This window comes from Ochlerotatus camptorhynchus, unplaced genomic scaffold (genome assembly GCF_037179485.1).
Source record: "Ochlerotatus camptorhynchus isolate MF236.1 unplaced genomic scaffold, CSIRO-AGI_Acam_v1.1 ptg001115l, whole genome shotgun sequence".
Taxonomy (NCBI): domain Eukaryota; kingdom Metazoa; phylum Arthropoda; class Insecta; order Diptera; family Culicidae; genus Ochlerotatus; species Ochlerotatus camptorhynchus.
Window position 1 is genome coordinate 2,696 of NW_027041509.1, and position 15,620 is coordinate 18,315.

At 35.4% G+C, this 15,620-nt stretch overlaps 1 protein-coding gene across 3 annotated transcripts in view; it reads left to right on the forward strand.

Moving 5' to 3' along the window:
* The first annotated feature begins 2,999 nt into the window (after positions 1 to 2,999).
* Positions 3,000 to 15,620, forward strand: part of LOC135716090 (remodeling and spacing factor 1) — a 68,582-nt gene continuing 55,961 nt past the window's right edge. For all 3 annotated transcript variants that reach the window (XM_065238909.1, XM_065238910.1, XM_065238911.1), the window contains exons 1-3: positions 3,000 to 3,351; positions 12,135 to 12,319; positions 12,385 to 12,581. In XM_065238909.1, the coding sequence (XP_065094981.1) occupies positions 3,207 to 3,351; positions 12,135 to 12,319; positions 12,385 to 12,581 (527 nt within the window). In that variant the 5' untranslated portion in view covers positions 3,000 to 3,206. The remainder of the gene's footprint in view (positions 3,352 to 12,134; positions 12,320 to 12,384; positions 12,582 to 15,620) is intronic.

The following is a 15,620-nucleotide window of genomic DNA, read 5'->3' on the forward strand; positions in this document are numbered from 1 at the left end:
TGTTATTGTTTACATTTTTGTCCGGGTGAAAACGAGGGAATGGTTGGTAGTTATTTTTGTATTCATGGCCCGGGGAATGGACACAGCAAATAAATGCTAAACTAAAATTAACTATTGTTGGCTTAATAATAGAATATTGTTATTTTTACAATAGTTGCAATTGAAAAGTGGCTTATTAAAACAAAAAGAATCTTATGTTGAATTTATTTGAATAAGTTTTATAGAAACAATAAAATGCAATATAATTTCAACCGGAATTGTTTGTTTAAATACAACTAAAGTTTTGTTTGGTTCAATGCAAACAATTTTCTGTCCGTGTAGAATCTAGGGTAGAATATTTAGTAAACCGCGTAGTCAGCCGTCGCAAAAAAATCGCAAAATTTTTTTCTAAGTTCCATCCGCCATTTGGTAGTCCGGCGAATGAAATTACTCTAGTGGAGCGGTCCGCTCTTCGTCCGCATCCCGAACGAAGGGCGAACGATCAGTTTTCAGGCGCCCAATGTCAAATGGCGCCACTTTTTCGCCGGCAATTCGTGTGAGATGTTTCCGCATTTTTCTACCGCCGGTATATCTTTGGAACTGGAATCTTTACCTGCAAAGCGGTACTCAACCACTAACAGCTGATCGTTAAAGCAGCCAACAGAGGGAAGCGATCATTGATGCAATTGAAACTTCATGATAACATGGAGGCAGTACAGTCATAGAGGTAACTCTAAGACCAGAAGGTCGCGAAGAAACGTGATCAACTTTTTGACTCAACTCTGGTACTCTCTTCGGTCCCAAGCTAATCGATTCACCCCTCGAAACATAGGAAAATCCAATAACCCCTCATTTTATCTGTCAAACTTTCATAGCAAATCAAAACAAACATTGTGTAGTAGTAGAATTTCGACTAGAATGAGGTACGTTAATCGTTTGCTTGGGACCAATAGGCTAGTCAAGTAGTGAGCCAATTTAAAATCGTTAGTTTCGTATTGATTGTTGGTACAGTGGCGCTTTATGAAAGAAACACTTTAATGGTGGTAAGCTCCAACCGTTATTATCGTCGGATTAAATCCCGACCAAGAATGTACGGTTATTTTGATGTCGACATCAATGTTAATTAACACGAATGCAAGCAAACATTTAGCAGATTATTCAAACAGTGACGGTATTAAAAGATCATTCAACTTGGAGCTTACCGCCATAAGTGCCGGAATTGATGGAAATTTTAGGGGTAATTTTCAATGAACTTTCGTTTGTTCTAACTGAAGTGCTTTAATTTCCAGCAGCATGCCGCAAAGGTAGGTTACTCCCACCAGCATCAAGATGCCACTTTCATTCAGGTACACCCACGCCGAGTCCGTCAGGTGTAAATAATTTCAGCTTTGATCAACAATCTGTAAAATGATACATTTCATACTTTTAAAGCATCGGTGCTTTGAATAAAAAAAAAGTTATTATAAAAAATAAAAAAGAATAAGAGTTGTTTGTTTTAAAAAAAAGTAATTGTTTTAAAACTAATTCACATTGAAGATGTGTAGTGTGTAGTGCCCACCACAGTGTACTCAACAAATGGCGGTAATGCTTTAGGGACGATGTTTTACAGTGAGAAATAATCAATGTGTTATGTCTGTTTGTCTGTGATATAAGCGTATGTAATTGCGATGAAAATGCCTGCAATTTGAATTAAAACTTGTTACACGTCAATTTAAAAACTATGCGTTTCCAGTTTGACAGTTGTACAATTGTTTGGTTACCATACGTGAAATTACATGAAGAACGAATAGAGTCAATCCAAAAACAATTTTTGTTATATTTTTTTTACGCAAGTTAGGATGAACTCTCTCTCCCGTCGTATGAAGCGCGTTGTTTATAAATTAATATTCAAACACTACTGAACATACTATGATTTCTTTTGTGAGCAATATTGTTTCACAGCGCATTGACTCAGCATACTGTCTAGATTAAATTTTTACGCACCCTCTCGCCAATTATTAACCGACAATTGTTCACAGTAAATCACCATCGTACTAATTACGCAAAATTTAAACCGTTAAATTAGATAATGTCTGCATATAAAAAAAACCCTAAATGTATCTATCTCATATTTGACCATCGTTGATTTTTGTGATGTTCGAGAACTTCTAGCGATTGGATCTGCTTATAACTTTTGAGAAATGAAATTTAATAATTATTTTAACTAAATGTTTGATTACTTTGGTGCCACAATAATTGTTGACATGCCTAATAATGTTTCGAAAATTACCAATTTACCATGCATTTTTGTATGGCGTCGTTATATTTATTTCCGAAGGAGAAAATCACATTTCCATTTATTTCTCCAACCTACATGATGCAATTGGTTCCTTCTTAGACTCATATTATAGCATGATAATGTGGCTTCCAAATACACATGATAGGGGAAATGTCTCTAATGTTGGCCTATGGATCTAAGATTGGGCCCATCGCTAAAAATCAGCTATTTATGAATTTTATCTAGATGAACGCGTTATTGGGACGTTACTAATAGATATTTTTGGTTGCTATTGAAAATTTAGTCGTTTGCTGAATTTATGTATGGGCCCAAATTAGGGACACTTAGGCCGACATTACCTGCATTTCCCCTATAGAATTCCTCTGATTACTGATTCTTAGAATTTGGTTATTAAAGTGTCCTTATATTAATTTCCACTAGTGTAGATTAGGGATTGCCTTCTTTGTATGTTAGTTTGACTGACTGAGTTATTGTTAGCAAGAATTCAACAGAGGAAATGAACAAATTCCATTGCGGATTATCAAATCCGACCTATAATACTCTCGTGAAACAGGTAGAAAAATGTTGTGAATGTGGCGAAGTAATTGGGAATGAATGTGTGCGAGATCAATGCCGGAGGTAGAGTTTAGTACCCATTTTGAGCATGAGCTTATTTGTTTGAAGGATGCATATGATTCTACCTATTAATGATTGATCTCATATTACCGTATATGCAGTCTAAATTCCTACCCTACATAAACCTGGATGTTCCAAAGTTTATGATGTATTTCATTTGTATCATCCTGTTCTGTAAAAATTGAAGTAATTAAATGTTAGTTTACGAAGTATAGCTACATATGATTGAATTGAAAAGAATCTGCGTGAAAGTTGCAAGTGAACGAACTTTGAATAGTGATTTGGTTATTATAATATTTTACCGACTGTGCATCGGTAAAGGTTCTCAAACACAATGGCGTCTGACGTTTTGTATTCATGTGTAAATGATCCAAATTTTACAATAATTTGTATGTTTATCGATAAATTTTCTGATGCTTGTGGAATAAATAAACCACCAATAAGTGAGCTTTGTTGTATGCTAGAAAACACAAAAGAAGGTAAGTGGAATTTCGGTTGATTTGTTTTTGCTTGAGAACAGAACTGGAACACATATTGGGATAATATTACTGTTTTGAGACAAGTTGATGCTGAAGTTTGAAACCTCCCAGCTTTTGGGTACACCCTATTAGGTTGATAGATATGATTGGAAGCTACTTCAGAATACTTAGGTGGAAAATATCAAGATCTTTATGCACTTCATCAAAATATTTCGAATTATCCAACCCAAACAGTTCTATTGATTCAAAGTTTTATTGATTCAAATTTAAATTAATGAAATTAAATAACTTAACTTGAATCAATAAAACTTGCAAAATCATATAAATGCGTTGTAAGCTGTTTTAATTTGGTTAACAGGATTCGTAATTTAGCTTGTGAGCATAGAATGTGCATGAATTTAGGAAGTAGTAGTTTATCTTTATTGTTTTTGCTATATTCTATAAGTACGAGTGATGTTCCATCCGTTACCTCATAGATAGCAATTTGTAATAAATTGGGGATCTGAAGGATTCATATTTTTTAATTTTGTCCAACCTTTAAACGGAATCCCTTATTAAGAGCTTTTGAGTGTGTTGAATTATGTCTCCTTTTAATTCCGTCATAATTGCTTTCTTTTGACAGATACGTGTATTTTCACAACTTGTTGACTTCCTAAGTGCCAAGTACTTGGCGGATGTGGTGTTTGAGTACTTAGCGCTGAGGAAGTTTACAAGTAGTGGACAAAATACGCGTATCTGTCAAAGATAAGCAATTAGAACGAAATTAAAAGGAAATAACTCAACCCACTCAAAAACACTTTATAGGAAGGATTGTTAGTTGGACACTAACCCTTCATAAAGGAAATGGAGGGTAAGCCATAGGATACGTCTGGTAAGCATTATTGACAATTTATCAAACCTTTAAATATAACAATTGAGTGGGCCTGGGCTTGACCCCACGACTCTAAGCACACTGCACACCACCGAAAATAAACATAAATTGAGAAGTTGTTTGTAAACTCAGTCGGTAGTGGATTTAAAATCAATGATAATTAATTAACAAACCCACAAAAAAAAACAACCCCGGAAGACGCCTTTTTCAATAGGTACATATCAATCATCGCGGTATACAATAATCAGAATAAACAATGATGTCGTAGCATTTTCATAAGTTCTACCTAATATGTCAAACATTAAGTTTTTTTTGTGAATGGTTACTTTTCTAAGTGAAAAAACTAGAAATATAAATTAAGTTCATATTTTTTTTTATTGTGGTACTAAATCAACCATGGAGCGATCCATTTAGTAAGCCACGCATCAAATTGGACGAAGGGGTGTTTTAGAAACCTGTGACAAGCAATACATAAGTAAATTTAACTCGTGGTTAAACGTGACATTTCGTAAGCTATTTTCAATGTTCGAAAGTCCAGAAAATTTAACTCCAAACGGTCAGAAATAACCACGCTCGGATAGCAGGGTTATTCGATAACTCATCTGTCACTTTTAACCACGAAATAAATTTAACAAACCAATTGGGTCACCGCCTTGGAAGTAAAATAAGGCACCATCCATAAATGATATACTTAACATTGGGCAACAGTGAAATCAGTGCTATGTCTCAACAATGTTCCTATTTTAATATTCAGGTAGGGCTTCCTCAGAATGCTATAAAAAGCACACAAAAACAGGTTTGACATTTATGCGAAATTTCAGTATTGATCGTGAATATCTCGAACACTGAAATTATCAGGCGTTACCTCTATTAATGCTTTTAGATTAGCTATGTAAGTCCATCCTACTTGAAAAATTATGCTATAGAATGGTTTATAAATTCCCGGATTTTTTGCTGATGGGGGCGAAGCATAGCAACCCTAATAAAAAATAACCATAAACGAACGATAACCCTAATCATTGAACTATTCCACAAATGGTTTGGATGATACCCAGAACACGTCGTTAAGCAAATTAACCATACAATTTTTATTAGGGAAGCCGTTCGATAGCATAATTCTCCAAGTAGGTGGGACTTACAATGCTATTCTTTTAGCATAAATGAAGGTACCGTCGAGTTTTTTACAGTGCTAGGTATTGAAATTCTACAGTGAGCGTTCAAAAGCAATGATCGATTATCTTCTTTGATTTACTCTTTACATTGGTACAGCTAAGCGAAACAATTCAAGCTGAACGTTGCATTATGTCCTAAGTAACATTGACCGATTCTCTTCGTCGACTTTCTCCTTGTATCCCCTCGGCCATGTAAAGTCATTCCCAGGTATTTTCAGTCAGGGGGCCTCATAGCCTAGTCATTAAAAGCACGGTATTACCAAGCCGGAGGCGGCGGGTTCGATTCCCGGTACGGACGAGGGAATCTTTCGGGTTGGAAATTTTCTCGACTTCCCTGGACATAGAGTTTTATTGTGCTTGCCACACCACATACATATTCATTCATTGGTATTGGCATCGAAAGCTCTCAATTAATAACTGTGGAAGTGCATTTAGAACACAAAGTTGAGAGCACGCAATAAGCTAATAAACACTATACACTGGAGTCGCTTTTTACGCGGTTTTTTTTACACGGTTTTTTTTTACGCGGATTTCGGAATTTACGCGGTTTTTTTTACGCGGATTCCGGAATTTACGCGGTTTTTTTTTACGCGGATTTTGGTTTTTTTTTACGCGGATTTCAGAATTTACGCGGTATATCGCTTTTTACGCGTTTTTTTCTTACACGGTCTTTTTTTACTCGGTTTTTTTTTACGCGGATTTCGGAATTTACGCGGTTTTTTTTTACGCGGATTCCGGAATTTACGCGGTTTTTTTTTACGCGGTTTTTTTTACGCGGGACATATCACCCGCGTAAAAAGCGACTCCAGTGTACACTTGAATTGCGAATAAGAAGAAGAAGAAGGGATTTTCAGCACGCAGATCGATAAAAGAAGCTTTTATCTAGCATCTAATACGACAAACACAACATGAAACGATTATGTGCTTAAGTTATTAACGAAAAAGAAAGTCAACGAAGAGAATCGATCAATGTTATACTTAGGAGCTAATGTAATGTATGGCTTGAATATTATCTGAAATTTGTTCAATGTAGTGTTGTAGCCTGTAACAGGTTGTATTGACTATCAAAGGCAACAGCAAACGCACCGAGATGTGTTAATCCAAGTGAGTTATTAACAAAAGAGAGAATTTGTAATCTGTGATAGTATGGAAGTCACTTTTTTTCTACCACAGAAACACCCCGTGTTCTTATGCCAAATGATGCATGTGCGTCTACAAAACGTGAACGAAATCTTTAAAAAACAGTAATATTAACTAATTTTTTTTTCCGTGATTGAAAAAGGAGACCATACAATGCTGCAATATTCCAGTATTGACCTCACATAGGCGATATATAGTGTTTTAATTGTGTATGGGTCCTGAAAGTTATAGCAAAAGCGCTTGATAAAGCCTAGCATGTTATTTGCCCTGTGAATAATTGTGTGGGAATGGTCTATGAAAGTTAGTTTAGAGTATAAGATAATTCCTAAATACCTAACTCTTTCACATTTTTCTACATTTTGATTTCCTAGTGCAATTGAAATATTTGAAGTTGTTCTTTTCCTGCTAAATGATATTAGGTTACATTTTTTTACATTCAATTCTAGTCGACTTTTTTTGCACCATATGTAGAATATGTGTATTTCATTCCGGAATATATTGATGTCTTCTTCATATCTTATTTCCAAAAAGAGTTTCATGTCGTCGGCATAAATAAGCAATGTAGGTTTTTTGAGAATGAAAGAAATGTCGTTTACGTATAGAATTAAAAGAATAGGTCCCAAATGAGAGCCTTGGGGGACGCCTGAAGTGACTTGAATTGGACTCGATTTGAACTCGTTGAATTTAATTATATGTTGGCGGTTTTTTTTTTTCTTGTTTCCTTTGTTCGGGACCTAACACTACTGCGACCAGTAAATTGATCTATTGTAGTATATCCCGTGTCCTTAGTTTAGTGCATGTCGTATTACTCCATCACTATTGAGAAATGATGAAGTATTCGATTTTTTTACAGTTGCCACTCTTGCATTTATCGCAAGGATCCGACTCTAATTGAAAGGTCCCGCTATTTATACCCTTCGGAGTGTTGAAACACCCTCCAAAGGCGCGCCCCTTTGTCAGTCAAAATTGGATTCCTTAGAAACAAAATTAAGGTATGACACCGATAATGACCATGCATCAGAACCCTAGTCTTAACCACTTCAAACTAGGGAACAACGAATAGAAGATTAGGAATCACATAGATGAAGACAACTAACTCATTTTTTTCCTTGTGTCAAGATTCATCCTCGGTAGACAAAGCCGAGTCTTGTCACTATCAAAAAGACATAAAAAGTAACAAGGACTAAGATGTGTTCCTTGGATTACTGAAAAATCCTGTTCCCCTAGTTTGAAGTAGTCAGGACTAGGAACCGATGTTGGTGGTTAGTTAAATATGATTCAAGCCATTTTAGGAGCCCTGACTCAATTCCAATTTTCTGCAATTTGAAAAGTAGCATTGGTATGTCTATGCGGTCAAATGCCTTGCTAAAGTCTGTATAGAGAGCTTCTACGTGGTTTCCATTATCCATTGCATTCAATTAATAGTCTATAAATTCAAGTCAATTTGTCGAGGCCGAGCGACCCTTGAAAAAGCCGTGCATGTCAGTAATTCTATTTTTGATTTAGAGAAATAATTTTTCGTTGACAATTGCCTCGAAAAGTTTAGGAATGCAAGAGATAATGGCTATACCACGATAATTACGTACGTCAGATTTTCGGCCAGATTTAAAGATAGGCACTAGGAATGAGCTTTTCCAAGTTTTTTAGAAGGTTCCAGATTCCAGGGACATATTAAAAATCCAGAACAATGGAGCAGTGAGTTCCATTGCTAGACATTTAATAAATACTGGAGGAATTCCGTCAGGTCCAGGACCTTTTGAGGCGTCTAAATTTTTTAAAGCCAGCAAAATATCCTGCACTTGAAGTTGATTGAGGCCAATGTGCCTTGAAAATTCTGGAAAAAATGCAAAATAATCGCGGTCACAATCTTCTTCAGAAAATGTCGTATAGATTTCTTGAAAAAATTTTGCAAATAGATTGCAGTTTTTTTCCGAGCTATCACCGACATTTTCGTCGAGTTGCATTATTGAAGGAAAATTGTCACATTTTAATTTGATTTTTACGTAATTAAAGAAGTTCTATGGACAGGACTTTATTTCATGTTCTGTTTTTGCATTATATTCTTCAAATGCAGTACTGATAGCTAAATTCAGTTGATCGCATATATCCAAAATTCCTTAAAATTAATTGCCAATTGACAGTGTTTAATTTAATTTTTTTTTTCGTAGTCTGCTAATTTGTATTCAAAGACTTCTTCGTATTCGCAGTCGTTGGGTCTTTGGTTTTCATGCACAAATATAGAATATTCAATTGCTGTGTGAAACGCTTCATTTTTCCACAGTGGATTTAATGATTCGGTCACACAGAAATCTTTATAAATATTCGTTAGTAAAAAGTCCAAATAGCAATTTTGTTGGTTTTTGATGTGGTTAATTTGGTTCAGTCCTAAATTAGCAGTTTTGTCAAAAATGAACTGCAATGTTTCATTATCCCCAACGACTGGGAGTAAGATACATTCATTTTCAGAGTCTAGAATGAAGTCAGCATGGCGTTGATTAAAGTCTCCATAGATGTGAACTTTAACCTCAGGAGGAAGCTCAGATAGAATTTGTTCAGCACTTTGGAAGAAGGCTTCATAAGTGCTTTTATGAGCATGGTCTGGTGGAAAATATGTACACTGAGGCGAACACGTGCGTTTCACCGACTATGTGTGATTTCACCCAAATATGCTCAAATTCTGTAAATTTTGGTGTAATGATGAGTTCTGAGTTAAAATTGGTCGAAAGAGCTATAAGTGAAGAAATCTTCTGAGTTGCATGACAATTTCTGTCGTCTCGCGCGCGGGTCAGTTAATAATAATTAAAAAAAAAGTTTAATTTAAAAATATATACAAGAGCGCTGCGAAAGCGCGTCCGAACGCAAAGCTGGTTCGTTGTGGAATCTAGTATCACACTATGTTTGTTTTGATTCGCTACGAAAGTTTGACAGGTCTTAGAGTTACCTCTAAGTTACTAATTAGGAAATCCAAAATATGTACATAGGACCGAAATCCTAGGTTACTTCTACTATATTTTAAATCAATATCTAGAAAAATGCACGAAAATTTCACCACAAAGCTTAACGTAGTCTACGTAAACCATGCGGTCGTGTCTTGTACACAACCCCACACATTTTTTTACAAACTACCAAATTTCTTTCCTAATGTTCATAAATGATACATTACTAGTTATTGCGCGCAATTCTGGTGAATTCATCGGTTGGCCGTATATTCTTGCATAAAAATTAAAATATAAATGTCTATCTACCGATCTTGAGTAAATATTTTCGGTATACCGTACTGTGCCATATTTCTCCGCGTTTTTGAAAATTAAAAATAATTATAAAATGCGGACAATCTGAAGTAAGTTTATTAAAGGTTATTTTTGTGCGTATCGAAAAAAATATGCATTTTGAATAATTAAGAATATAGGGGAAATGGCTTTAATGTTGGCGTATGGATCTAAGATTGGGCCCATAGCTGAAAATCTATTATTTTTCTTTGACTATATGTTTTTAGTATTACTTCTACGTGAAGTCAACGATTTACATAGTTGAAGATGCTAATTTCAAATAACAGACTGTAGTGGTAATTTTTATACGATAGATGGAGTAGATGAAAGCATAGAGTTGATAGTTTCGTTAGAGTACGGCAGTGTGAAGATTGTATATAGATATTAGATTAGCGAACTAGGACAACTTTTTAAGGAAGGTACAAATCGGTTTTTTCATCTCTCTTTACCAAACTCCCCCTTTGGAGAGGGATGGTGAGGGGTGTTGGTACTTGAACGGGTCGGTTTTCATCTCTTTTTGCCAGTGGTGGCCGGGGGGGGGGGACACCCCTCACCATCCCTCGCCAAAGGGGGAGTTTGGTAAAGAGAGATGAAAAAACCGATTTGTACCTTCCTTAAAAAGTTGTCCTAGTCCGCTATTCTAATATCTATATACAATCTTCACACTGCCGTACTCTAACGGAACTATCAACTCTATGCTTTCATCTACTCCATCTATCGTATAAAAATTACCACTACAGTCTGTTATTTGAAATTAGCATCTTCAACTATGTAAATCGTTGACTTCACGTAGAAGTAATACTAAAAACATATAGTCAAAGTACATAACTCTGGATGGGAGCATACCATCAATTACTGCCAATGGTCGAAAGGTACAGTAGCAACACCTACCCCACCCGTGTCCCCTCGAGATCGTCAAGTCGACGATGACAGGAGCACATATCGTGGTAGGGGTAAACAATAGTTGCAATTTCCAAACCTACGACTGGATGCCTTCCTTCAAATAACAATTGAAGTGCGGTAAAAATCGGTAGAACTGTTTCAAACACACAGTTGGTACTTGAACGGGTCGGTTTTCATCTCTTTTTGCCAGTGGTGGCGGGGGGGGGGGACACCCCTCACCATCCCTCTCCAAAGGGGGAGTTTGGTAAAGAGAGATGAAAAAACCGATTTGTACCTTCCTTAAAAAGTTGTCCTAGTTCGCTATTCTAATATCTATATACAATCTTCACACTGCCGTACTCTAACGGAACTATCAACTCTATGCTTTCATCTACTCCATCTATCGTATAAAAATTACCACTACAGTCTGTTATTTGAAATTAGCATCTTCAACTATATTATTTTTCATTTTTATCTAGATGAACGCGTCATTGGGACTGTACTAATGGATATTTTTTAACGCTATTGAAAATTTAGCCGATTGCTGAATGTATGTATGGGCCCAAATTAGAGGCATTTAGGCCGACATTACGTCCATTTTCCGTAGTGCATTTCCACTCCACATGAAGAATCGATTAGACGCGACCTTCTCCGATTAGTATGAAACTTTGCATTATTGATTGTTATGGGTAAACATTCACATTTGTTTTTAAATTGAGCCATTTTGAATCTCGATAAAGTTTACAAAATAGCATATTCCATATTTTAGATGAATCAGATTGCAAATACCTAATATTATGTTAAAATGTCATCTAATCGAAATAGTCAACAATTTAATATATTCCAATTTCGTGAACAAATAAGGACCCTACATTTGTATCTTATTTTTAAATGGTATTTGGCCAATATATCTCATGAATCCAATGCGCATTGGTTTGAAAAAGTGTTTTTTGATATAATTTACTGATAATTTACTCCATTTTTTTCCAAAAAAAAATCTGTAAGTGGTCCACTAAAGGACAGGACCATACAAGCACAGACAAACAGACGTAACACTTCATTCTTCGTTCACGCATTTAACGGTTGATTTGAATATTATCAGCTCCGCGAACTACTCGTCGCAGCGCTGGCATCGGATCACTTTGACGTTTCTATACATTCTTTAAAACTTTTATGCAATATTGTTTGCGAGTTAGTGAGCAAGCTTGTTTTCCACGAGAAGCCCGAGAGATGTCGTTACTGAAGTCCAATGTTTTGAGATACTATGTTTTCAAGAAAAACTTTTTCAAAGAGTTACGTCTGTTTGTCTGTGATACAAGGCAAACATATCTTAGGTTAACAAATCTTGGATGCGATGGTTTATTAAAAGTATATAAATTATGTTTTATTCATGCGAGAATTGCTAACCAAATCATAAACATAATTACCTGTAGATAATTTTTATTTCAGTTGCACCAGCTTTAGAGGAACTGCACATAAAATTACTAAGAAAGATAAAAAAGACTGTTCCAATCAATAGATGGGAAAACGCTCTTGCAAAATTTGCTTACTCGTATTCAAACCAAGATGCCTGGGAACTAGAACGTTTTGGTTACAAAAATTCCAGCACAGTGGTAAAGCTTCGAATTTTGAAGGTTAGTTAAAAAAAAAACAATTAAATACAGGTTTTATTTTCAAAAATTATATTTGCTTGTAATAGGCGCTTTTGGAGGCACAGTTTGATCGCAACATAAAATTCAAAGGATTCATCAATGGTATAGCTGCAGAAGAACTTCGTTCTGAACCCATAGGAAAAGACAAATTTGGTAACACATATTGGTGTATTTTGGACCAACAATGCAGCGTGAAAATATTTTGCGAAAATTTGGATGATGAAACATGGAAAGTTGTTGCAAGGTAAGAATCTGTTTATTTATAACTCTTAAAGTCTGTTCACTAACTCGATATCGAGCTATTGAACCATAGTAGAATTGAATGTCATAGCTACTGGTTGGTGATTTCCAATAGGATTGTTGTTCTATAACTCGATTGTCCTGTCAATATAGAGTTGTTGAGAGTTCAATGTATTTTGTTTTATCATACATTGACGAGTAACAAGTGAAAAAATTTGATCAACAAATTTCAAAGCTATAGATTATGGAGCTTGAAATAAGAAAATTCATGATTCACAAACACCAGGAGAATCCCTCATGGTATGTTTTGAAATAACCGTTTTCTATCCATTCATTTATTTGGAAGGCTCAACCACGTTAGCTTTACGGAGCCGATTGATATATATTTTTTTTAAATTACATTGAAAAAGAGGATTATAAATTAAATAATTTCTTCTTGAGGCGACTGCTTGTGCTACCGCGCCTGTAACTTTTCCTTTCTTATGTTTTCTTGCTTCCATAATATTATGTTGCTGATCAAATAATTCTTTTGCCATCAAGTAAGTCGGGTCTGTACGGTAATCGAACCGCTTGTGAACCTGTTTTCACTCGCTTGTTCTTCTTTTTCTATGTTGTATACCACTCCTGCAAACGAACTAGCTTCCAAACTGCTTCCGCTTTGAACAGGAATTTATCCGGTGGCCCACATTTATTTGGGTGATTTTTTAATCACCAACTCCCAGATTTGTGACATTAGCTGACGCTTTTGGTTTGGCTTAAAGTTTATATTGGGGTTCTTTTTCGAAATGTATGGAGAAATCCCAAGTACCATTGCAAGTTTTATAAAGGTTTTAAAGCATGCTACAAGTCTAAATCATGGTCTACAGAACCCTTATAAAACCGAAATTGTTACTTGAGATAACATCCCTTCACTCTTCGTGCATAAGACTGGTTCAGCAAACTCTTTTATGAGCACAATCTCAGCACATGCAGCTTAATCTTTAAGAAACAACTTTTTTCAAGACAGCTTCATAATTCAAGTTAGTATTATGTAGATATTCATTCTTGAATTTATATATGCATTTTGTTCATATATTGCAACAAAATACAGGCAGCTTATGCAATGTATCAACTAGATCACCACTAAAAAAATAAAAGTTCATATTCAGACTCGTGTCAGTAGGTGAGGTAATCACTCTATGGATGTTTCAGCTATTTTTGACGTAACACGGACTGTCGTTTTTCGTTTAATGCCTATATAGGGGATTTGGTTGAAATTTTCATATAAAAAATGCTCATATACATTCAAAAGCGAATATCTCAATAAAAATAACTCGATTCATTTTGCAGTCTCAGCCAAGGTGTTACTCATTGTTAGAACTACAAGTTTTGAAAATCTGAAACAAATCGAGAATATTGAAACTTTTTTATGATCGAAAGAGTGTAGAGGTGTCATATTACTTCCGATTCCGTTAAAAAGACCTCTTTTGCTTCTTTTTGTAAGTAAAATATGTCTGAATGATGTTTCTATCGTATCTAATTTTCTTGTGATGAGCGCAACGGAGTCCGCAACATTGAACATTTTTTAATATTTCAAAATGGTACTAAGTTTGTCTATGGTTAATTTTAAATAGCTTGTATCTAAAACATGAAAAATTTTATGTGATCCTATCCTTATACGTCCGATGCCAATTTGTAATGTTACTAGTCCGGGATTGTTTGATAGGTCATGGAGTTGGATTTATGTTGTTGCTTGTGACTGAAGCTTCATAGTCGTTATAGTCAGTATAGTCAACATAATGGTTCTCGTTATCTCCATCTGGAAAGGAATTTTATATTTCTTACATTAGTGTTTTCGTTTTCGTTTCAATTTAGACTTATGAAGCTTAATATTTCTTGCATCAACAATTGTTTTGAAGCTATTTACTTTTACTACCGTTCTCTTAAACTTTGGCTTGGTTTTTTCTTTATTCCCTGGACTGTGTTATAAAGTATTTCGTCTTCCTGTAAATTTGGCTCTTTTTCTCTATTTTTATTGTGGTAATCTGTATCTTTTGCTGCTGTTTTCTCGAGTTGGAGTGTTACTTCGTCTATGATGTCTAGTCGGTTGTCAAACAGTTTCTCGATGTCTAGTGTTAGATCGTCTTCCTCTCTTTGTCCGAATATTATCTCAAATGGTTTTCGTTTGTGCACTTTATGGATAGTTCTATTATACAGTCCCAAGGCAATTTGGAAAATCTTTTTCTGGTTTAAATCTTCATATTTATCTTTGATGCATCGAAAGATTTCATTCAGTGTGGAATGAAATCTTTCCACTATGCCGTTTGTTTCACTATGATTGGAGGGTGTATATTGAGTTTCAATATTTAGTCTTTGGAAAAGGGATCGGATTTCGATGGATCTAAGAGCTGGTTCGTTATCGGAAATTATTTTCTTTGGGATCGTGTAAGTGGTTATTAATTTTATTAGACCAGCTCTTACATCTGGGATGGACCTCGATTTTATATGTATTAGTATGCCAAAACGCGAGAACTTATCGACCCCAGAAAGGAATAAATTTGGTTGCGCAATAAAGATGTCGAGGTGAAGGGTTTCAAAGGGTTTATTTAGGATTTCTGGTCTATGGAGTGTTATGTGGTAAGGGTTCCGTTCGTATTTATTTTCTAAGCATGTTTCACACAAATTGACGTATAACATGCCTGGAAAGTAAAATAGTAGTATTTTATTATTTGAGCGTGGTTCTCCTGACCACCTCTAAGAGCACGTTCATGTGTCTTAGCGATTACTTCATTCTGCTCCTCAGCAGTGCGTAAGTCAGTTAAAATCTTCTGACTTATCTTCACTTTGAAGGATTTAGATTTACTGAAGTAATTGCGATAAACTATCTGTAACGTGTTAATAAAGATTCTGCAGAGTGACATGTTTCGACATCTGCTGAATCGGTTTCATTCTCATTTGACAATTCGTTAGATGAGGCAGAAGCATCATTAACGTTCAACTCTTCATGTTTTATTCTAGACAATCCGTCGGCAACAATATTTTGCCTACCTGGACGGTACTTGAC